Source organism: Melopsittacus undulatus, chromosome Z (assembly GCF_012275295.1).
Source record: "Melopsittacus undulatus isolate bMelUnd1 chromosome Z, bMelUnd1.mat.Z, whole genome shotgun sequence".
NCBI classification, from domain to species: Eukaryota; Metazoa; Chordata; class Aves; order Psittaciformes; family Psittaculidae; genus Melopsittacus; species Melopsittacus undulatus.
Genome location: NC_047557.1, coordinates 24165330 through 24187933, shown reverse-complemented (window position 1 = coordinate 24187933; position 22604 = coordinate 24165330). Strand labels below are relative to the sequence as shown.

Here is a 22604-nt window from a genome sequence, read left to right as displayed (position 1 = left end):
AGGAAAGAGAGACTGATAATCTGCGTGGACTTGTACAAAGCATCTGACACTGTCCCACACTGCATCCTTGTCTCTAAACTGGAGAGGCATGGATTTGACAGACCACTCAGTGGGCAAAGAACTGGCTGGATGGCTGCGTGCAGAGAGTTCTAGTCAAGGGCTCAGTATCCAGTTGGAGACCAGAAATGAGCAGTGTCCCTCAGGGGTTGGTGTTGGGACCGATCATGTTCAACATCTTTGTCAGTGACATGGACAGTGGGATTGATGAACCCGTAGCAAGTTTGCCAATGACACCAAGCTGTGTGGTTCAGTCGACATGCTGAAAAAAAACCCATCCAGAGGGACCTGCACAGGCTGGAAAGATGGGCTCATGCCAGCCTCTATCCCAAGTATGAATAGAGTCTGGGCAGATACTGAGAACATATTGAGAGCAGCCCACTGGGATAGGGTAGGATACTGGCACAGGTTGCCCAGAGAAGCTGTGGCTGCCCAATCCCTGGAAATGTTCAAGGCCAGGTTGGACGGGGTTTTGAGCAACCTGGTCTAGTGGAAGGTCTCCCTTGGTTAGAAATGGATGAGCTTCCTACCCAAACTGGATGAGCTTCCAACCCAAACCATTCTATGATTCAATCATTTTATTTTCATAATGGTTCTTTGATGCAACTGAAAAAATATCTCTCTTTGTTGTTCTTGCTTTTGGACAACCGTTAAAATTTATACAACTCTTTCTTTGGGCAAGACAGCATGAGAGAGATGCTGATCATGATTCAGGCAGCTCTAACTGATAAGGAAACAGAGGACCCCATCTTCTTAAACTACATCTAAGTGCAAGACAACAAGAAGGTCTGTCTTTGATACAGGATTTCTAAGTTTATTTCATTTCTAGGTGTATTTTTTCATGTCCAGCAAGACCTGTACATCAGTAGAGATCAACAGTCAGTAGAACATACAGTTCTACAAACAAGGAATTTTTTTTCCTGTTTGTCCAGAGTGAAAGGTCTAATGAGTAGAACAGTGTTCTTTGCAAGTGAAGTATTTTTGTAACTTCCTCTAGATACCTGGAAATGTGAAAGAGCTTCATTATTGTGCTGTTAAAATCAGTATGGTGACTCATTTAATAGCTCAAACAGGTCTGCTCAGAGATCACCACATCTCATTAAATATCAGGTATAGGTTCTATTTCATTAGTCTGTAGGAGTATTGTACTAGAGAAAAAGGTTTCATGTTAAATAAATACCAGTAGCTAAGAGCATCCATGTCACAAATGGAGTTTTAAATTTGAAATTTAGAGAGAAGTGATGCAATGGCCTTTAAGTTGCAAACATGCTTTCTTACACAACCTTTACACTGTTTTTTTTTAAACTAAACTACAGGTGTTAGTAGCTGTAAAATGTCCTATGGATGGAATACTGGTTGTTTAGAGTTAATGATTCAAGAGAAAAGAAGTTTTATCTTCTGAGTCAGTATTGAAACAGTGTGGCACTCTGGTTAACTTTCAGGACACAAGACATAGGTCCTGATCAACTGACCTCATTAATATACAGTAAATCTTTGTTAAATAAGTATTGAATTTTAATATGACTGAGAACCTGATTTCTGGAATCTGAACAGAATCAAAATGCATTTACTGCTCGTATTGTAGCAGCCAGCATTTTGTTTCCTGGGAAAATCTGCAGTGACTCTGCTCAAGCCTTGCCAAGAACTGAAACTGGTTGTTGTGACAAGTCATTGTCAGGCTTGGCACTTCCACAGCAACTTAAGTTCTCCTCTTCTTTCCAAAGCCCTAAGTACTTTAAAATACCTACTATAAAAAACCCCCACAGCTCTGCCTCATATGCTTGACTCCTCAGGAAGAGTTGCAACTATGTTCAGTTTTCCATGAAGGCTTGGACACAATGGAAAATAAAATTCACTTATGCTCTATCACAACTAATGTTATTTGAAGAAATTCAAAGGGTGAGTATTAAATCATTATGAAGTAAAAAATGTTTCTATCAAGAAATAATTCTGTTGCTTCTCTGAATCATTTTATCAACAGCTCCAGGTAATTCTTACCATTAAACGTTCTGGGGTAAATAAATTACTGTGTTGGTTCAAAAGAGAACACATGGTTTAGTATATCTACCAGACTGCTCTTTTGAGGAATCGACCAAAACTTTAACTACTTTCCCGTACTCTGAATATCTTTGTCTTGTGTCAAAGTGTTTGAAAAAGAATACATTTTTAGCATGAGGTGCTACAGCACAGCTTTAAAAAGTCAGGCAGTGGGATTACAGATGCACGTCTGTAAGTGATGGATGCACTATTAGGTCAGAATACCAGATACATTCTTAGAATTTGTAGACATGCTGCTTGCTACTCCATGTCTTTCTTCTTGCTCGTCTGTCGTGGTTTAAAAATGACTGCTACTGCTGAACCCATGACACTTGTCCATGCCTTTCATAGGAGAGAAGCACCTCTCCTGTATAAAGACAGGCTGAGAGAGCTGGACTTTTCAGTCTGGGGAAGAGAAGACTCCAGAGAGAACTTAGAGCAGTGTTTCTGTGCCTAAAGAGACTGACAAATCTGAAGAGGGACCTTTTACATCAGCATGTAGGGACAGGACAAGAGAGAATTATTTTAGGCTGACAGAGGGGAGATTTAGATTAGACATTAGAACTAGACATTGTGACTGCCCCATCCCTGTCAGTGTTCAAAGCCAGGATGGATGGGGCTTGGAAAAACCTGGTCTAGTGGAAGGTGTACCTCCTCGTGGCAGGGGGCTTGGAACTGCATGATCTTCAAGGTCCCTTCCAACCCAAACCATTCTATGATTCTTTGATGCCAGACTCCCACTATGGTAGCTTTCTTCAGCTCTTGTTTTGTAACTTCTGTTGAGTAATACTGTGAGCTGGAAAACAACTTCTTTGCTTTCAGCAAGAAAGATAAGGTGATCCCATCAGCAGTTGAGTCAGTCTCCAGAGGTGATGCAGTTGCACATCAGGCTGGAATATACAGAGGTCAAGCTCTGGAAAATCTTGTGACATGCCCAGAGAAGCTGTGGCTGCCCCATCCCTGGCAGTGTTCAAGACCAGGTTGGCTGGGGCTTGGAGCAACCTGGTCTAGCAGGTGTCCCTGCTCATGGCAGGGGGTGTGGAATGAGATGATCCTTAAGGTCCCTTCCAACCCTAACCATTCCATGATTCTGATTGCCCAGTCTACAGCTGGGCTTAGATAGACATAACTAAGCACTAAAGCCTCGTCTTTGTCTTGCTTCACTATGCAAGTGCATTCATGAGGAGAGACTAAAACACAATTAGAAACAGTGTAGGTAAGTCCTAAGTGCATGTAATTTTGTAAGGTTAATATCATAAGCTGCATTTCCAAGAAATAATATTGTCCCTTTCAATAAACTTTCTTCAAGGTTTGTACCTGGTGAGTGATATCAGAACTCATGTAATTTTGTTCTGAGAGTGAAACAAGTGCATCCGTTTCTTTGCAAAAATAGTTCACTATATCCTCATCCATACGGCAAAGGAGACCCTAGGAAAATATCCTATTCTCCCTCCAAAAGGCAACACCCCTTCAGGCACAGTAGGTAACTTCCTGTGATGTACCTGAAGTTGCCAGTAACTTCTTGCAGAATTCAGCTACCAGGTAACTGGGAGGTGCTGAGAAAGCGTGAAGACCAGAGGAGCACAGGGATGTAAATGCTTATGCCAGGTCAAGATATCCCGTCTATTCAGTGTTGACATTTGACCTGTGACAGCAACAGAGGCTTCTGCAAAAGTGCATCAGGAAAAAAACTGGTTTTGTAAAAACATAGGAGAGGAGAAATTAGGAACAAGTTGATATATCTGCCTCAGATGTAGCCAGGAGAAACAGGTAGGCAAATTGAATGTATCTGTATCAATTAAAAATGTCTCTATCAATTCTTTCCAGGGTGTGTCACCTTCATACGCTAAATTATATGAACTTTTATAGGAATTATCTCAAATCAAATCCAGGGAAACATCTGATAAACATAAACTGAAGGAAGTGCTATTAACACTGAAAACACACAAGAAAGTTACTGAAACATCAGACCACACTAAACTGACTGAAAAAGAATGCAAAGGGTATCATTACTGTTAAGAACTAATTAGCAGCCAATTGCTTAAGTTTGCATCCTGTGGGTAACGTCCAGGAGCACAGCCTAGTTTATTTAATTCAAAGGGGTTTCGGAAGAAATGTGGTCTGGCTTTGTTCTGTACCACCTCCCTTGTGGCAACACACAGCTTCAGTAATGCTTTAATACAACAGCAGAGAAGTGAAACAACGCAGGCACTAAGGCTGTGGAAAACTCTTCATCCAGTCTGACAACTCAGAGAGAAGATGTCATTCTGACACTGAATGATTTGCTCCAGGTGTACATCTTGCAATACAGGAAATATGACACTTCCCTCTATGCCAGAGGATAATTTTCTTACTCAGACGGTGAGCAAAGCACCTCTCAAAACTGATGTTTCTTTTATATCGGAGCTTGCCAAGCATAAGAAACCAATAGGCATGAAAAGATTTGGGGTGCCAGAACTGTGAGCTGGAAACTTAAGCATGGAAAATGTGGTCTTACGCAGATGCGGGCAGGACTTTTCTATAGGCATGTGTCCTTATTGTGGAGGAGGTAAGGAAATCTTCCTTTACTTTCCCTCATAAAACAGCAAACTCATACTTTGCAAAGGTTTTCCACCTACAAATCACTATATAAACTTGGTGTGTGCTTTAACCAAGCTCTGGAAAGCAGCCTCTCGTATTTCTCAGGTACACCCACCTCTCCTGCAATCCTGTGAGTCAGCCAATATCCAGGAGCCTTCTTCCAGGAATCTGGCCTACTCAGAAACCCAGCTAACAAGCACTGGCAATAATCAGTGAAGAGGGCTGACACCATCCTGATAAAGGGGAAAACACAGAAGAAGTTGGCAAAAACTCCTAACAAAGTCTACATTGACCATTAAACAAAAGGCCCTAAAATTGCCATGGACTCCTCTTCCAACTGTTTTCCTTTATCAACTACATAGTAAAAGAGGACCCTGCTTCTCTGTCACTGATACCCCAACTTCTCTGATTTTAGTTATGCATCAGGCTTGGTTCAGAGTCAGCACATGTCATGGCTGTGGGTGAATTTCTGATGCCTAAAGAAAAAGGGCATCTGTTTTTGCCTACTGTCCTGTTGCCAACCAGTCATTACATACCAGGACAAAAGCTGTAAAAGCATTGATGGGAGCATCCTCACGTGTTGGAACTTCCCAAACCAAACCCAATAAGCAATGACAGCTGGCAGCTTTAGGTTTGGTCTTCCCCCGGCTGGTAAGACTGCAGGAGAGCAAACCAGCACCATGCTGGTGTCAAGATAAGCCAACAAAAGCCAGTGGCCTTCTAAGCCAGGTGACCTAAAGCTGAGATGACTGTATTAGGAGTAAGAGGGTAATGCCCTACTCTTCCCACTGTCTTTCACTGAGGGACTGTAATCCCAGCTGGCCTTGTTCTCACTGGTCTCTGTGGCAGCATCTGATGTCTAATGGTCAGGGCTGCAAACAGCACAGAGCCCTTGGAGACTGTTCTCAAGAGCTGCCCATTGCTGGAGGTGGTATCTAGCAGGCATCATGACTCCCACAAAACATACTTCAGCAAAAAAAGTAAGCATCTTGCCTGCTTCAGTCCTTCTGAGCATGTCAATCCATTGCTATGTTCTCCACGCTGGGTGCCACTAACTGCCAACAGCACTTCAACACTCAGTCTTCCGCCTGCAAAGACAGCTACCTGGCTCAGCTAAAATAAGGAGGCAAACAGAACAGATGGGAAACTGCTTTCTTAGCCTGTGGAAGTCAGGGGGATTTCTGAGTTTTTCATATCCTGCACTAAGGAAAAAGGACCTCTCAAGGATTTTTGTGAAAAATAAGGTATTCCTGCCCACTGCAGAAAAACTACTAATCCACTGGCTCAGACACTTGGCTAGAGCTGTGGAGCAAACAAAATGAGTTCTCACTTTTTCTTACTCAGAGAGTGCTGAAATCCCTCTCCCACGTAATCAGAGAGGGGGATTCAGCTATTCCAGGCAAATTTGTGCCTGATCTGTATCCATCAGTCCCCTTCCACCTCCCTTCTCCCCCCAGATTCCTATCTGGGTATGAGCAATCTTTCCTGTACAAAACAGTACATTTTTTGTAAAGCATACTGTTTTCAAAAATGTGCATTTCCAACAGCGACAGTTTCAGCAGAATATGTCAGTGGCCATGGAGGTGCCACAGCCCTTCCTCTTCCCCATGGAAGGAATTTCTTCAGATATCTCTTACTGTGGCCACAACTAAGAGCAAAACTCACTGGGAAGTCCTGACCTGAACATAAGCAGCTCAATTTAACCAAATATTGGTCTTATCTTTTAACAGTGAGAAGAAAAAAAAAGAAGAAAAAAAACATTTTTCCTTTTTGTGTGTGTGCTTTTAATAATTCTCAGAACACAAAGACAATCCATAGCTGGAGCCCACATGAAAACCTAAAAACTTTCCCTTCAGCATCTGATTCTCTAATGCTATGCCCTTCAAGTGAAAGTTAAATATAAGTTGGGATAACTGTCTGCAAGAATGGAAAAAGGTTGAAGGAGACTTAAGATTTAAAATAAAAACAACTAAAATGCATAGGGAAAAGAAAAATAGTCACATTTGTTTGAAATAATTACCCAAGGAAGAATAATTGCAAGTGCCAAAACGGGACAAGAGCATGAGTAGGTGATAACAGCTACATGGAAGTCAAACGAGAGCAGGGCATTGAGGTTAAGAGGACAGTCACAGGGACCCTGTTCGCAGCACAGTAAGGACAACAGCCGGGGGAGGACAGCTCCCAACATGACTGTTTTACCACCTGCACAGCTGCTGTTGTGCCAACAGTAAGTCTGCTGGTAGCAACTGATAAATAAATGATCATTCACTGCAGCAAATGACAATGTGAGCAGAGCTGGATTCCCCCTCCACCAGGCTGCTTTGGGTTAAGTTGTAGCTCTGCAGACTTGCACTTCCTTATCCCTCTCACCTCTACACTCTTGGGAACCAAACCCTTGAAGTGTTTGTATGAACTGGCAGGCTGCCTGGCCACCCTTGTCAAAATGGCTTGGCAAATTTGAGCTGAGTACCGAACTGCTCACACAGGGACTGCTTCTACTTAATGAGCCACTTGATACCCAAGGCACACAATTTCCCTGCACTCTTAGTAAACTGAAGGACAAGCTACACTCTGTATCTTGATAACAGTAAACCACCAACAGACCACACATGCAATACTTCAACACTGGAAAAAAATTGGAACATTGACGTTCATGATGAAAACACCCCACGCAGTTTTAATGAGGGAATGAGCAAAAGGGAGATGAACAATGCTAAGGAACATTTTGTGCCATAGGCTGATTTACTGCAAGACCTTACTTTCCATGGAACTAAAGTTGTCCTCCACTAATTCCTGGTATCAGCTTAGCTTTTAATAAAACTCAGTAAATCTTGCTTGCTCAGTCTTGCACTAGGCCACACTGGCCTAGCATATTACAAGTAATTTTCCTTTTCTTCTTGTTTTTTTTTTTTATATAAAACCTGCAGCAAATCACTGGATTTTTCCCACCTTCTGCCCACAAGAACAGTCCATCATACTTGGTGAGGAAGTCTTTCACAGTCTCAAGTAGTGTGATACTGATAAATCTCTCAGATAACAGGTCACTGAGCGTGAAAGCACATGCCCATGATGCCTTTCCCTTGCTAACCTTTTCTTTCCTTCTCCTTCCCAGCTTCTGATTCCAACCTGATCCAATTTCACTTGCACCTGGGATCTGTTCCTGAGAGCTTTACCCCAGGTATAAACAGCAAACCAGTGTGGTACAGCAGATACCGAACCTCCTTCTTCCCTTCTTTGCTTTAACATATCCCTGAGGTGGTATGAAGCCTCACCTGCCTTCCCAGCAGCTACCCCTGATATGGAGCTCTGCTCCATAACAGGCTGCCTGTGGCCCTCTCACTGTTGGGTAGACTTCCCTAGTGCAAGTAGACCTGGACAGAGGAGCTTGGCTTCTACTCTCCTGCCCAGACCCAGGGCACAAGGTACTACCAGAACATCAAGCCACACGTCATCATCACCCCTGAATGGCTAGGTCTCGCATAGATGGCAGAACATAGGTGCTAACAAGAGGCCCATATGCCAGACAGCAGGCATACACCTGACAAGCAGCTCAGCTGGGAGAACAGCCTCTCACTCAGAAACCTGCCTATGCTCAGCCACTTCCCCAGCTTCTTACTGCAGGCACACACCTGGCAAGTGCCAGCAACATGGTCCAGATCACCAGTGATGGCTAAAATGCCTGGGCCAGCTGAGTGGAAGAGAGTGGCTTTTCTGCTGGCACAGTTAGGGCTGAGCAAGTGGAAAGCTCTGGGCTGTGTGCTTTGGGATTTGACCAGCTCAACCCTCTGTGCAGCTCTTTAATAGCATGTGCCATGCTGAACAGGCTGATCCTGCATCAGTGTTCTACCAAAATCCATCACCTCACTGCCACTGGTTAGCACCAGGCAGGATTATGAACCATTTAGCTGAATCAGGCTAACCACAAACAACAGACTAAAATGATTTGTGAAACTGGATATTTGTACTGTGAAACAGTACATTCTTTTAACGCAGTGTCTTGTTAGTCAACACAGTCTTTAAGTGTGTTAGGGATTGGGCAACTCATTGCCAACAGTGCACCCTGCCAGATTTGAGCCACAGCATATTTGTCAGCCTAATGTAAAAAGCTGGTCCACCTTTCTGTACGAAAAATAGACAGCACTGTGAATGGCTCCTACTGCAATGCCAAGAATAATACCAAGGGAGAGAAGAAAGCTACTCAAGTGAGTCTGGAAACCATTTTAACCAGGAATCAAATACAACTGGGTGTTTTTCTTGACAGAGTTTAAGCTACATTAGCAAAAGCGACATAATTTCAGCAATGTTTAAGTGTTTATAAAAGCCTAATGCAACAGTGTTTTTAGAGGGGGAAAAGACATTTTAAAGCTGCTAAATATACCATATTTATAGCAATTCATTCGTAACATTTTTCGTCATGTTTCTTCTGGAATAGACAAGTTCCTGTAGCCAGCTGACAGAAAGATACAGATTAGGCCTGAAAATACCTCCATGTGCTTCCACTGAAAGTTTGCCTGGGCATAGGAGTGTTAAATTTGCAACCTCTGGAGTGGTTGAGCCGGCTTACAGTTGGCGGCCACCTCCAGTGGGAAAGCATGGGAGACTGGAGTTGCTCTAGAGGTAATAACCTCTTCCCTGCCATCATCACCTTCCAGGAGCAGTGCAGGGAAGAGAATGCCCACCAGCTGTCCAGGTAGCAACAAGACAACAGAAAGATCACAAAACCTGTGCTTCCCCACAGCCTCCTCCCCCGCAAGCAGCTGTTGAAAGAAAATATTTCTCCTGAAAAGCTGTGATTAAAATGTAATAAACCTTTTCATAAGGAGAAAAGGAAGTGTTCAAAAAACCTGACACTATTTCCATAAAAAGAAAACACTACCAGAACTCCACAAAAAAATCAAAAATTTTAATTCTGGAACAATGACCATTTTACAAAGAGATTTTAGAGACTGAGTATACATCTTCACGAAAGCAACAAACTAAGGCATGTTCTCCATAGCCATGTTTAGAAATTAAGAGATTTTTAAAAGCCATGTGCCTTGATCTCATTTAAATCTCGTCAAGATACAGGCAGTAAAAATTCTAAAAGTCTGACTTACTTTTAGATGAAGTGGACTGTCAGTTTATTCAACTGTCATGAGTATGAGCTAGATTAATTTCAAATCACTGAAATAAATATTCTAGTAAGAGCATGGAGCTGAAACATTATTTTAAAGTGCTCTTTAGAAACCAAACATTTCAATTATAATTAAGAAATGTTAAAGATCTTACATTCCTTACATAACAAGTCTGAAAGTACAGTATGTACACGATCTACAGTCTTGTTTTTATAAATAGGAAATAATTTATCTATATATCTCAAACATGACTGCTAGCTGAAGGGAAGCTTAGAGACTATTTCGATTTGACCTGAAAAAAGGAAAAAAAAAACAAAACCAGTCATCCCATACATACAGATATGGGAATGCTGTATCCCCAGAACTGCCATCTTGGCTGATCTCCTTGATTAATTCTTATCTGGCTGATACTTCACCCACTCATGAAGCATCTGCCAGCACGTTGCCAGTAGAGAATGACAGCATTTCCCTTGTAAAGGAATTGCTTGGGTCTCTAGAACTGGCAAGGCTGCTGCTAAGAGAATATGTAATGAGACATAAGTCTCTTAATTAGAAGAGAAGATATATGCATGGCAATGTATTAAAGTTTGCAGAGATAAAAGAACTCTGAACTAGACTGTCAAACAACAAAAATTTGGATTTTTTTTTCTTAGTTTTTGAATGAACTGTAGTGCTTATAAAAAATTAAGACAAAACTAACATGAGGCATTTGTGACAAACTTAAAAGCCTATCTCAACTTTCTCATAACGCCCTAATCAGTCCCTTTCAATCGAGAACCACAGTGTAGTTGCTAGTCAAGTCTCTCATCCTAATAGGACTCAGTCAAATCTCTCCAGCTCACTACTGGTGCTCTCCGATTCTCCTGTAACAGTTCTGCAGCATGTGGCATTCCCCTGTGCACAGGTTAAGCCTGCTTCACTCAGGACTAATACCAGGTACCTGTGAAATATTAATAGTGTACATCACTGCACTCCCACATTGCACACTATTTCCAACAATCCCCCTCAAAGTACAACATGATAATGTTTTCAAAAATACAAAACACCTTAAAACACAGAAGTGTTCATGAATGTACAATAAAAATATTTAACTTCCACCCATCACTTTTCATTTCTTGGCTGCCACAAAGAGCAACTTTTTTTTGTCCCTTCCAGTCTTTTCAATGATTTTGAAACTTGACTTTGCAATTTTCAGACAGATACAAGACTATACCCACTCACATATAGTAACATGATTACAGTAAAATCAAAAGCCACAAAATAAAATTATGGTGAACATTCTGTAAGTGGTATTTAAACTTTTGGTCAACATTTCTACTAGGCTAAAGGCAAAAATATGCTGTACAAAACCACTTTAACATCTGCAAGAATAAGCTTCTTGTTTACTTTAGCCTCAGCTTAGTGTGTGGTCAGCCTGAACTATGCAATTTCTTAAAAGAGCAGGTAGATAGGAGATTGTAAAGCTCTATTTCTTCCTAGCTGTACCCATAAGCAGACTCTTCCCTTATGAAACAATATTCACGTGAAAAAATATACTGTGGCGCTCAGAATTCTGAGTTGAAGGCAAATGCAGGTGTATGAGCAACAAAAGTTGTCAAGGTGACAAACGATTCAATGGACTGCCCTCTTCTCCACCTGCAGCAAGCTTGAGCGTCTTTAGCTTTCGAGTGGGATGCTGGGGACTCTTACGAAGGTTGTCGTCCATCTGCAGGGAAATAATGAGAGCCGGATCTGGCAAACAGTAGAATACAGATTACACAATTGTCTGTTTGTCAGTGCTGCCATCATTAATGCTGGTTTGGGGTATTTTTTTTCCCTGTTATTCCAGGCCCAGCTAAAACTGATGCCTTGGTTCCTTTCCACTCCCAAAGATATGCTTGTGTTAAAGCAACTGTTCATTCCATTAGCATATGGTGCATCAACCCCAAAGGGCAAATAGGTTGCTTCTGCTCAAATAATTCTGTCAGCATTACTGAAGAAAGCAACACTGCTACCTTCTTCTAAGAGACCAATGTTTCCACTTTGTACAATAGCCAAATCCAGCAGCATTTGGAAAAAAAAAAAAGCTGAAAAAAAAGCTTATCAAAAGTCAAACTGGTAATATCAATGGATGATTTTGCATGTTCAGCACCTTGCAAGAACAAACCTTTTTCAAATTAGAAATGTTCTGTAGGTGCTGGGTGAATTTAGATCAGTTACTGATTTCAAAAAGTATTTAATAAAGTACTTGTGACAGGAACTTTTCAAAGACATGTTAAAATTAATCTCTGAAATATAAAGATTCTACATTTTCATAGGAAATCAATCTAATGCCCTGTGCGTAATGTGGTATCAAAGAGAGTCTAGTTATTACAGAATAAAGTGAACTGCAGAAGACAACACAGGGTAGATCTCCAGAGATTGTCTAGTCCATCCCACTTCAAGACAGGAGTCTTTAAAACTTCCACAGACACTTCAATACCTCAAAGAGGAGATACAATCCATATCTAAAGCTACAGAAGCTGTTCATAGTTCATGATCTATTTCCTACTCTGGTCTTTTCCAGGAAGAAATGCCTCCTATCCTCCTAGTTAAAGTGTTCTGTCTGCATCACAACACTAATTCTTCACAAGTCTTTTTCACATGAGTTGTATAGCTTTTGATAGGTGCTGAGTGACACAGCCTTAGAGACAAAGAATACAAAGAAATAAAAGCTGGATGTAGAACAAACAGAAGGAAGAGTGACTGTATGTTAGTGACTACAGCGTTCAGCTGGGAGCAAGGAGAGCTGGCAATTGGTCTTAACTTCAAGGACCATTTCTGGGTCTTGATCAATACATTTGATTTCTTTCCTGGAATGTACTTGCAGAAAGACATCTTCTTTAGTTCGTATGTGCACTTGCAAGATAATGCTTTTGATTGTAATGAAAATACTTTTGAAGTACAAGGCTTCATTATTATTTTCAAATGACATAATTCTCCCTGCCTCTCTACATAAAGTAACTCACTTAGAAAAGAGGCAGTTAAAATAAAATGTCCACCACACAGCTGCATTTGCCATGCAAAAGTATCTGTGAACAAGTAACCACAATGAAGCAGGAATATTAGAGATTGAAGCAAACGTAACCTTTTCAATCAAGTTGGATTCCTTATTTACAAGCTGTGTGAGTTTCTGCAGATTAGCATCTGCTGTATCCTGTCCAGCCGGAGAATGGCCTGGAGAGTGAAGGCAGAAAGATGAAGAGTGAAAAGGTATTTAGAAAAGCTTTAAATCCTTAAAAATGAACCCACATTGGAGAAGTTAATACAGTATTTTTATGCCAACAAGAATTGAAGTGTAAAAGCCATTCCATGTGAGAAAACCAGGAGTATTAAGCATAAGCTATAGCATACATGTGCATTTTCGGCAATGCTTGCAGAACACAACTTTAGAAGCCTCGCTACCTCATTTCCCCACAGAAGCTCTAGCATAAACTACATAAAATATAATTCTGCCTCAGTTCACAGATAGAATACTGAAATCCTAATCCAAACAAGACTATAGATGACAAAAAGGGGAAAATAAACAAAGCTTACCTGAGGCAGTTAACCTGAAGTAGCAAGTTAAAATATCATCACAGAATCGACACAGATTGGGAAGCTGTTTCAAATGCTCTTGTAGATGTACTCTGGGGAAGCACACTTTATAAATTGGTGCAAGGAAACCAAACACAAAGGCATCCAAGGTGGTAGGCCTGAAAAGAGTGACAAAACAAAACAAAAAAAGTGATTGAGGTAAGACATTAAGACTGCTACAACACAACCACTTCTTGCATATGTCAAACACAACTTAGGACAGAACGGAGCCAGCTTTTCCAGCATTCCATCTTTTCACATAAATCTGTTAAGTGCTTTGATTTCAAACTAATCTCGTAAATGTACATATGATCTATTGATTTCAGCACCTCTGAACTAGAGACATACTGGCAAGCTGAAACAGTAACTTCAGCACTAAAATCCAGTCATGCTGTCATGCTGATAAACTGCTCTAAACCGTATTTCTGCAGTATAAAAGCCAAACTGTATGCCAGGAGACCAGGATCCTCTCCCACAAAGTGGTCCAACTTCACTGGCTAAAGGAACAGATCATCCTTTTTAGGAACTGTTGGCACTATGCCACTGGCAATATATGTTTTCTGCTCTGTGCACGTACCACAGGAAGAGGAGTGCTCCCAGACATACACCCTCCACCCATGAAGGTGCTGGTAACACCCCAAGCTTAAAGCAGTTTTTCTACATACAGGCACAGGAGGCAACATTCGTAGGCTAGAAAATCACTCGTTAGTGCAACGTGAACTCATCAAGCACCCCACAGTTTCTTAGCAGCTGTATTCTGCCTCTCTGGGAAAATTCAGGATAAGGGAGACACCACATTGCCTTACTCCAAATGTCTTCTTAGTGACCTGTTTATTTATTCAGATTTATCTGTAAAGCAGAGTGTGAGATGTGAAACTACTGTGAAGCACTTTTTATGGTCTGACAGAAAAAGAACCAAACCAAACCAAAAAAAGAAATCTGTGTTCACACAGTCATGTGGTACCTGTCTTATTAGTCATTAAAAAGAAACAAAACCTTCAAAATCAAAATACAAACAACAAAACAAAACAAAAAAAACCACACTCACGTATCTCCAAAGAAAAACTGAGATGTTCCCAATCTCTTCGACAGGAGATTTAGGCACTCCTTGGCATCCCTGTATATCTGATAAGACACAAAACTGTCTAAGAGCCCTAGGTTTAGCAAGGCTACTATGCATAGCATCATTCATCATTTGACAGTGTGCTAGACTGTTTCAGTTCTTGTCTTTGACAGCATCAGCTTACAAATTCTTTATTACACAACACATACTTGTGATTCCACTTCAGTGAGGGTGTAGAGTGGAGGCCCTCCCCTGGTCAGCAAAATCCTGTTCAGTGCTTCCCTGGACATCTTTCCAGGCAGATACAAACTCAGTGGGAAGGTAATCCTTGAGGCAAACCATGGTTTTGTCACACTGCAGTAATTTTCAGCATCAACCCAGAAAGTGTGCAGCTGTATCAACACAAGGAAAAATGTGACTGGAATTTGAGTAAGGAGAGTAGATACTTCTCCAAAGTTTGATATGCAAGGCCTTTGTCACAGAAGTAGTAGCACCAGTAGCACTGTAATGTAAAGCAATCAGGCTCCATAAAGGACTATACTAATCCTTTAAGTGCAGGAGTATATAAGTAAGACAACAGCTACCTTCCACCTAAAGAAAAACAATAAAGATATTACAGACCTATACACACATGCATAAAATTACATACACACTCATGTTTATGTATATGCACATATCCACACCCACATGCACACACACACTACACACAGAAAATATATTACAAAAAAATGTTGTAGGCATACAGTATCAGGTTGAAGTTTCTATAATATTCTTTTTAATTTTATACAGATCTTAAAGTATTATAAATGGTGGCTTGTAACCTTGCAGGTCTGCTGACGAAGCTAGCCTATGGTATCACCTGGTCAGAATATTTTTTTCCTGTCCAACTGAAGCCAAAGTCATTCAAGAGATCTGATGTCTGAGGGTTTTTATAGCTGTAATATACTTACACTAAATTGGTGAGGGCATGCAGCCATGTGTTATTTAGAAATTAAAAATGAAATTATTTTGATTTCTCAAAAGTTCTACCTGAACAGTTCAAAAGGTTTAAACAGTTGTGCACCCCACATCAGACATAACACACCTTTTTCAGAACACTCAAGTGAAAAAGAAACAGCAACAATAAGTTGCTTTCAGGATACTGTTTCCTAAAAAGCATATAAAATAAAAACAAATCATAGATGCCTTTTAAAATGTGTTTCATACATTCATTATTATTACTTCATACCTCACAAATAGTACTGCATTCAGCTCTGGGGCCCCAGTACAAGAGGGACAGGAACCTACTTGAACAAGTCCAGAGGAGGCCATGAAGATGATTCTATGGCTGGAGCACCTCTGCTGTGCAAACAGCCTGAGATAGCTGGGCTTGTTCAGCCTGGAGAAAAGAAGGCTGTGTGGAAACCTCACAGCAGCCTTCCAGTATCTGAAGGGGGCCTACAAGGATGTCAAAGAGGGACTTTTCTTCAGGGATTGCAGAGAGAGCAAGGGGTAATGGATTCAAACTTAAATGGGAGATTCAGGTTAGATATAAGGAAGAACTTCTTTACTACAAGGGTGTCCTGCATTTGGCAGTAACAGAAAAATAACTTATTTTTCTCCTTTTCAGTAGCTGGTGCAGTGCTGTGTTTTCAACTGTTTTCAACTTCAACTTCAACTGAGAACAAGGCTGGTAAAATATCGATGTTTTGGTTGTTGCTAAGTAATGCTTTCTCCAATCATGGACTTTTCGGTTTCATGTTCTACCAGTGAGGAGGGACACAAGAAGCCAGGAGGGAGCAGAGACAGGACACCTGACCCAAACTAGCCAAAGTAGTTCGTAGTATTCCGTAACACAGCACGTCATGCCCAGTATATAAACTGGGGAAATTACCTGGAAGGCTCAGATCACTGCTCAGGTCAGGCTGGGTATCAGTTGGCAAGTGGTGAGCAACTGCATCGTGCATCACTTGTGTTTATTATTTTCTTAGGTCATAGAATCATAAAACAGTTGGGGTTGGAAAGGACCTTAAGATCATCAAGTTCCAATCCCCCTGCCATGCGCAGGGACACCTCACACTAAACCGTGACACCCAAGGCTCTGTCCAACCTGGCCTTGAACACCACCAGGGATGGAGCATTCACAACCTCCCTGGGCAACACATTCCAGTGCCTCAACACCCTTACAGTAAAGAACTTCCTCCTAGATCCAATCTAAACTTCCCCTGATTAAGTTTTAACCCGTTACCCCTTGTGCTATCACTACAGTCCCTGATGAAGAGTCCATCCCCAGCATCCCTATAGGCCCCTTCAGATACTGGAAGGCTGCTATGAGGTCTCCATGCAGCTTTCTCTTCTCCAGGCTAAGCAGCCCCCCCTTTCTCAGCCTGTCTTCATACGAGAGGTGATCATCCTCGTGGCCCTCCTCTGGACTTGTTCCAACAGTTCCATGTCCTTTTTATGTTAAGGACACCAGAACTGTACACAAAATCTCCAAGTGGGCTCTCTTGAGAGCAGAGTAGAGGGGCAGGATCACCTCCTTCAATCTGCTGGTCACGCTCCTTTTGATGCAGCCCAGGATACAGGTGGCTTTCTGGGCTGCAAGCATACACTGCAGCCAGTTCATGTTAAGTTTATCCTCGACCAACACCCCCAAGTCCTTCTCTGCAGGGCTGCTCTGAATCTCTTCTCTGTCCAACCTGTAGCTGTGCCTGGGATTGCTCCGACCCAGGTGTAGGACCTTACACTTGGCATGGTTTAACTTCATGAGGTTGGCATCAGCCCACCTCACAAGCATGTCAAGGTCCCTCTGGATGGCATTCCTTCCCTCCAGCTACCAACTGAACCACACAGCTTGGCATCATCAGTAAACTTGCCCAGGGCACACTTAATCTCACTGTCCATGTCGCTGACAAATACGTTGAACAAGACTGGTCCCAACACCAATCCCTGGGGGACACCACTCGTTACCGCTCTCCAGCTGGACATCGAGCCATTGACCACAACTCTCTATACGGGCATCCAGCCGGTTCTTTATCCACAGAGTGGTTCATCTATCAAATTGATGTCTCCCCAACTTAGAGACAAGGATGTTGTGTGGGACTTTTCCTTTTCTGCTTTTAGTTTTATATTTTCTCCCCTTGTTATTTCCCTTATCATTGTCATTACTGGTGGTAGCAGCAGTAGTTTTGTTTTATACCTTAGTTACTGGACTGTTCTTATCTTAACCTGTGGGAGTTACATTCTTCCAATTCTTCTCCCTATCCCTCCAGGAGCAGGGAGAAAGGAATAATGCGGGGACTGAGCAAGTGGCTGCGTGGTTCCAGGTTACTGGTTGGGCTTAAACCACAAAAGAGGGTAGCGAGGCATTGGAACAGGCTGCCTGAGGAGCAGTGTTGGACAGAGTCTTGAGCAACCCAGTCTACTGCAAGGAGTCCCTGCCTACGGCAGGGACCTTAAAGATGATCTTTAAGGTCCTTTCCAATCCAAGCAATTCTATGATTCCATGAAATACACTCTTCTTTCCTTTATAAAAGTTGCTAGGCAGTATTTCCAAAATTGCACTAATTCTAGCCAGGACTATGGCTGAAAGACTTTAATGTCTCTCACACTGGGCACTTCTTGTACCATTCACTTCCAAAAATTCTGACCATTAAAGTATTTGTCAATACTTACCAGAGAAGGAAGCAGCTTCTCTTCAAGTAGTGCAATATATGCCAATGTATCAGCCCCTTGTTTTGCAGACAACTCATAATCAGCATTGTATTTCTACAAATTAAGAAAAAAAAATACATACTACAAATAGTGTTACTGGGAACTCTCCAAAAAGATGATTAGTGCAACCTGAAGTTGTTACAAACTTAACACTACCAAGTCAGCAAATAAAACATTTTTCAGGACAGAAATCATGCACTCACTAGAATTTCCTTTCTTCTTCAAGCCAGCTATGGCAACCCTCCTTGCATCACCCTTTTCTGCATCCTCATTTTTGGGCCCTCCTATTCCCACAGTATCTCTTGTGTCTCCTTCGTACTGCTTTCCAAGCAACTGTCCAGTAATACAGCAGCAGTTTTTCAGTACTTAGGGATGTAACAAACCTCTGGAAAGACCTCACCTTTATTTTTGAAGAGGAATCTGGCACTTAAGCTGGTGCAAGCATAAAAAAGGCACATATTCTCATCTTTTGCTTTTGACTACCATTCTAAAAGTTGAGAAATTGGATGCTAACAATATAAGGGACCAAATGCACCATTAAATTAATGCAGTTACAGCTGACTGAGCTTTTAATTCTGGCACTGGATCCTCTTAAAGTATTATCTGAAGAGTTGATAAGGTTTTTAAGGGGGAGATGAACTTAGTCAATTTAGAAACAAAGGGTCAGTGCTGACCCTTAGATATCTGAAATGCAAGCATATTATTCATACATTTTAAGCCAAGCAGGGCTTTTTTCCTAACATTAACAAATCCTTGGTATTCAAATCACTATTAAACTTCTGAATTTTAAAACAACTGTCTAAAATCCCACCTCAAATAGGCAGTTTTCAGATTCTGCTTTTCTGTCCTGAAAGATCTGAAATTTCAATTTAAACCTTGACTAGGCAGGAACTGAGTTTCTAATGTAAAAGCAAAATAGTGAGCTGGAAAACAACCTCAGAAATAAAAGGATGATGCAATGCTTTACTAGACATCTTTATACTTTGTCAAAGAAGAAATCATATAGCTTTATTCTTTGTGAATAAAACATGAAGAAATCTGCAAAAGGCAAGCAGGGGTTGACTATGCGAGAACATAATGTGCATCAAGAAATGCTTGCAAACGTTTTTACATTACAGGCTATAGAAAAACTATGTAGATTGGAACCAAAACCGTATTATCCTCTTAAAAAAAGAGCACTCACAGATGATTATCCATTTAAGCAGTTAAAACCACACTTCCTAAACTGTGATATCCTAAGTCTGCAAAGTCATAATGGTGGTAAAAGTGTTATAATTAGGAGCAGGGTGCTCAGTGAGAAACTGTTCAATTAAGGCAAATTTGTTGTCCTTTTCAATGAATATTTTTCTCATGCCTATTTATGCATCTTTCACATAACTAACCATGAAACTTTCAAACAACTGTCTCTTACCCACTATTTTGCAATTCTCATGCATGTATTAGCAACAGGAAAGCTCTGGGTCTGAACTGAGTTCCAAGTTTTCAGAAGCCTGTACCATCTCATACAGGAAGAGGCACTATGAGTAGAGACAACAAACCTTTTGAAAGTGACCTACCTGCTTTCTTAAGAAGTTTAGTATTTTTGCTGGCTGAGAAATGACAATGTCTTCTGATACGAGGACTGGCACATCCCCTAGAAGGCATAAATAATATAGTCAACAACTTATGTGGATTAGTTCTAACTTAATTAGAAAGCAATCAAGTCACTTCATCTGCTTTTCCTCATGTTTGGATCTTATTAACATGTACACACAAACTATGCTTTAACTAGTAGGGGAGTTCCGCCAAGGTCACAAATACATTTAGGGTATTATGGCCTTCATTAGTAACAACGCATAAGAAAGAGCCCATGTTAAAACAGACTGAAGACAATGTTTTCTGGTAAACTCCCGATACTTTGAGCACCAGGTTCCTTGTCTGGATTTCAGATATTCATTTTAAGACAAAAATTCTAACACAATCCAACTATTCTCTCAACTCATTCACCTCTCGACTTCTCCTTCCTTCTACACCTATTTTTCCTTGACATTCTCCTCTAAATCATAGAATGGTTTGGGTTGGAAAGGACCTTAAGATCATCAAGTTCCAACCCCCCTGCCATGGGCAGGGATAATTCACACTAGACTGTGTCACCCAAAACTCCATCCAAGCTGGCCCTGAACTCTGCCAGGGATGGAGCATTTACCACTTATTTGGGCAGCCCGTTCCAGCCCCTCACCATCCTCACAGTAAAGAGCTTCTTCCTTATATCTAACCTGAACTTCCCCTGATTAAGTTTAAACCCACTACCTCTTGTCCTATCGCTACAGTCCCTGATGAAGAGTCCCTTTCCCGCATCCCTGTAGGCCCCCTTCAGATACTGGAAGGCTGCTATGAGGTCTCCATGCAGCCTTCTCTTCTCCAGGCTGAACAGCCCCAACTTTCTCAGCCTGTCTTCATATGGGAGGTGCTCCAGTCCCCTGATCATCCTCGTGGCCCTCCTCTGGACTTGTTCCAACAGTTCCATGTCCTTTTTATGTTGAGGACACCAGAACTCCACACAGTACTCTAGCCTTGCTAGAACCACTGCCCATGGTACCACTGCATAATCATGAACCAACTACTTCCCTTCTGCCAGAAGCCTACTGGTCAGATGTTACTCATCACATTGCAGGATCAAAGACTGCAGACTGTAAAATTTCTGTAACAGATCTATCTTCTAGCAAATTCATAAAATAACTGCCACAATGAGCCTGCCATGACTGTGCTGCTAAATACTATTAAAGTAACAATTATCAGCAACACTTAACTATTTGGATCTTTTTCTTAATAGATGTTACGTATTTTGCCTATGAAATTTTTGGCAAGTACACCCAGCTAGTTCTTGGTATTTTCTGCTAACAGAAAACAATAAGCTTAAAAGCAAGAGCTAAAGGTACTACTTCTGCATGGACATAGTAATGCTTAAACTGATAATGCAGTAAGTGTAAATGACAGAGTACTTTAACCCTGCACTAATTTTACCTCTCTGGAATACACCAAGACAGTGTAGTGTATCTGACACACAGTATAGTGTATCTGTAGAAGTATCTGACACAAAGAAGTCCTCTCTGATACTTGATCTTCAACTTTCCCAGCAACTGGGTTGTTAGTCACCTTTTCTGAGTCAACCTCTCTAACTCAGCACAGTACTACACACCCCAGCTGGTGTAAGTTTATATTCTTTGAGGCTCACATTCCACTTTCAGCTGTACCAGCCCATTATGTATAATTCTTTAATTATATAACATTATTTCCATACACAAGTCTATTTACTACCATCATAAACAGGATGAAAAAGCTTAAGAATTTGTTTTCATTATACCAACAATTTAGACTGCTGACAGGCACAGGTACGTCCTTGGCACCACTGCTTTGTTGACTGCCTGCTGCTTCACCCATTCCCATTTTAATAAACTGTCCTTTGGGGCACTTTATTTGTCTGCCTTTATTTTATTCCCACAGATCCATCACACTTGATCCTGCAGACACTTATTGATGTGCGGGAAAAGCAGGCAGCTTTCACTGGGCCAGGTTACACCCCTGAACACAAAACCAAAGCAAATGCAGGCAGAACACAGAAGTGGAACCCACGTTTATGACCTGGCTATGATTAAAGAATAAAGAACTCAAGGATGGTACCTTTGCGAGCTCTCCATGAGTTATTTATAGTATTCACTGTCAGGGGAGCACCAGAAAATTTGGCATAAGCCTGCAATAAAGATTGAGGGGAAGTAAGTCCGGTGTGTAAGCAAAGTGTAAGACAGCACTTCAGGAGTTATTTTAGACAGCTGCGGACAATGAGGACCGACTCAAAGGTCACGCACCAGTAGGCGTACTCGGTTTTAGTCGGTCGTCAGTGCCCTGAGGCACTTCTAGGCAATGCCGGCCCCGCAGGCCGAGGCCAGGCAGCCCCCCGAAAGGCACGATGCTCTCGGAAAGAGCACCAACCCGGGACGCCGCTGTAGCGCCGCTTAGCAAGGCCGCACCGCTGGCCCATTCGCCCTCACCTCCCACCCACTCCCGGCCGATCACGGCAGCAGTGGCGGCCCCTCACCCAGCACAAGGCTCGGCCTAGGGCGACGAGGGCGAGCGCGCCCCGCGGCGCCGGCGCCGCCTCTCCCGGGAGGAAGAGTGCCGCGGCCAGCCGTGCCGGCGGCAGACGAGTCCCGGGCCGCCGTCTCTCCCTCCCTCTGTCATTCCCTCCCGGGGCGGGTGGCTGTCGACAGCCGTTACCATGACGGTTAGAGACTCCGGGTGCACGGAGGGCAGCCCCCAGCCGCCTCCCCAGCAGCTCAGCTCCATGGGAGCCGCCATCTTGTCCGCCGTCCACGCTAGAACGGCGAGCGCAGCGCTGCTGCCCTCGCATGGCGACGCCGCAGCGTCCCCGGCCGAGCCCCGGGGAAGAACGAGTCTCCGGGTGGGCTGTGCCCTGTGGCCAGGAGGCG

The 22604-nt window shown here is 42.2% G+C and overlaps 1 protein-coding gene across 3 annotated transcripts; it reads right to left on the bottom strand.

The window, feature by feature from the left end:
• Positions 1–9556: 9556 nt before the first annotated feature.
• On the bottom strand, positions 9557–22604 carry MTX3 (metaxin 3). Of its 3 annotated transcripts, XM_005152080.3 has the most exons (9): positions 22393–22604; positions 21799–21868; positions 19695–19771; positions 18100–18192; positions 14655–14837; positions 14431–14507; positions 13344–13501; positions 12895–12983; positions 9557–11493 (listed from the first exon to the last, which is right to left on the bottom strand). In XM_005152080.3, the coding sequence occupies exons 1-9, from the start codon at positions 22471–22473 to the stop codon at positions 11383–11385; spliced, it is 939 nt and encodes a 312-aa protein (XP_005152137.1). In that variant the 5' UTR covers positions 22474–22604; the 3' UTR covers positions 9557–11382. The 3 variants fall into 3 exon arrangements, with proteins under 3 accessions (XP_005152137.1, XP_030907509.1, XP_030907508.1); XM_031051649.2 differs by lacking the exon at positions 12895–12983 and having other exon boundaries at positions 22393–22600; XM_031051648.2 differs by lacking the exon at positions 12895–12983 and having other exon boundaries at positions 9557–11519; positions 22393–22596.

Excerpts from the sequence above, each read along its gene's own strand:
- MTX3 (XM_005152080.3), bottom strand. The coding sequence starts at position 22,473 with ATGGCGGCTCCCATGGAGCTGAGCTGCTGGGGAGGCGGCTGGGGGCTG. Across the intron at positions 21,869-22,392 it reads CGGAGTCTCTAACCGTCATG|GCTTATGCCAAATTTTCTGG; the intron begins GTAACGGCTGTC and ends TCTTTATTGCAG. Across the intron at positions 19,772-21,798 it reads CTCATGGAGAGCTCGCAAAG|GGGATGTGCCAGTCCTCGTA; the intron begins GTACCATCCTTG and ends TATGCCTTCTAG.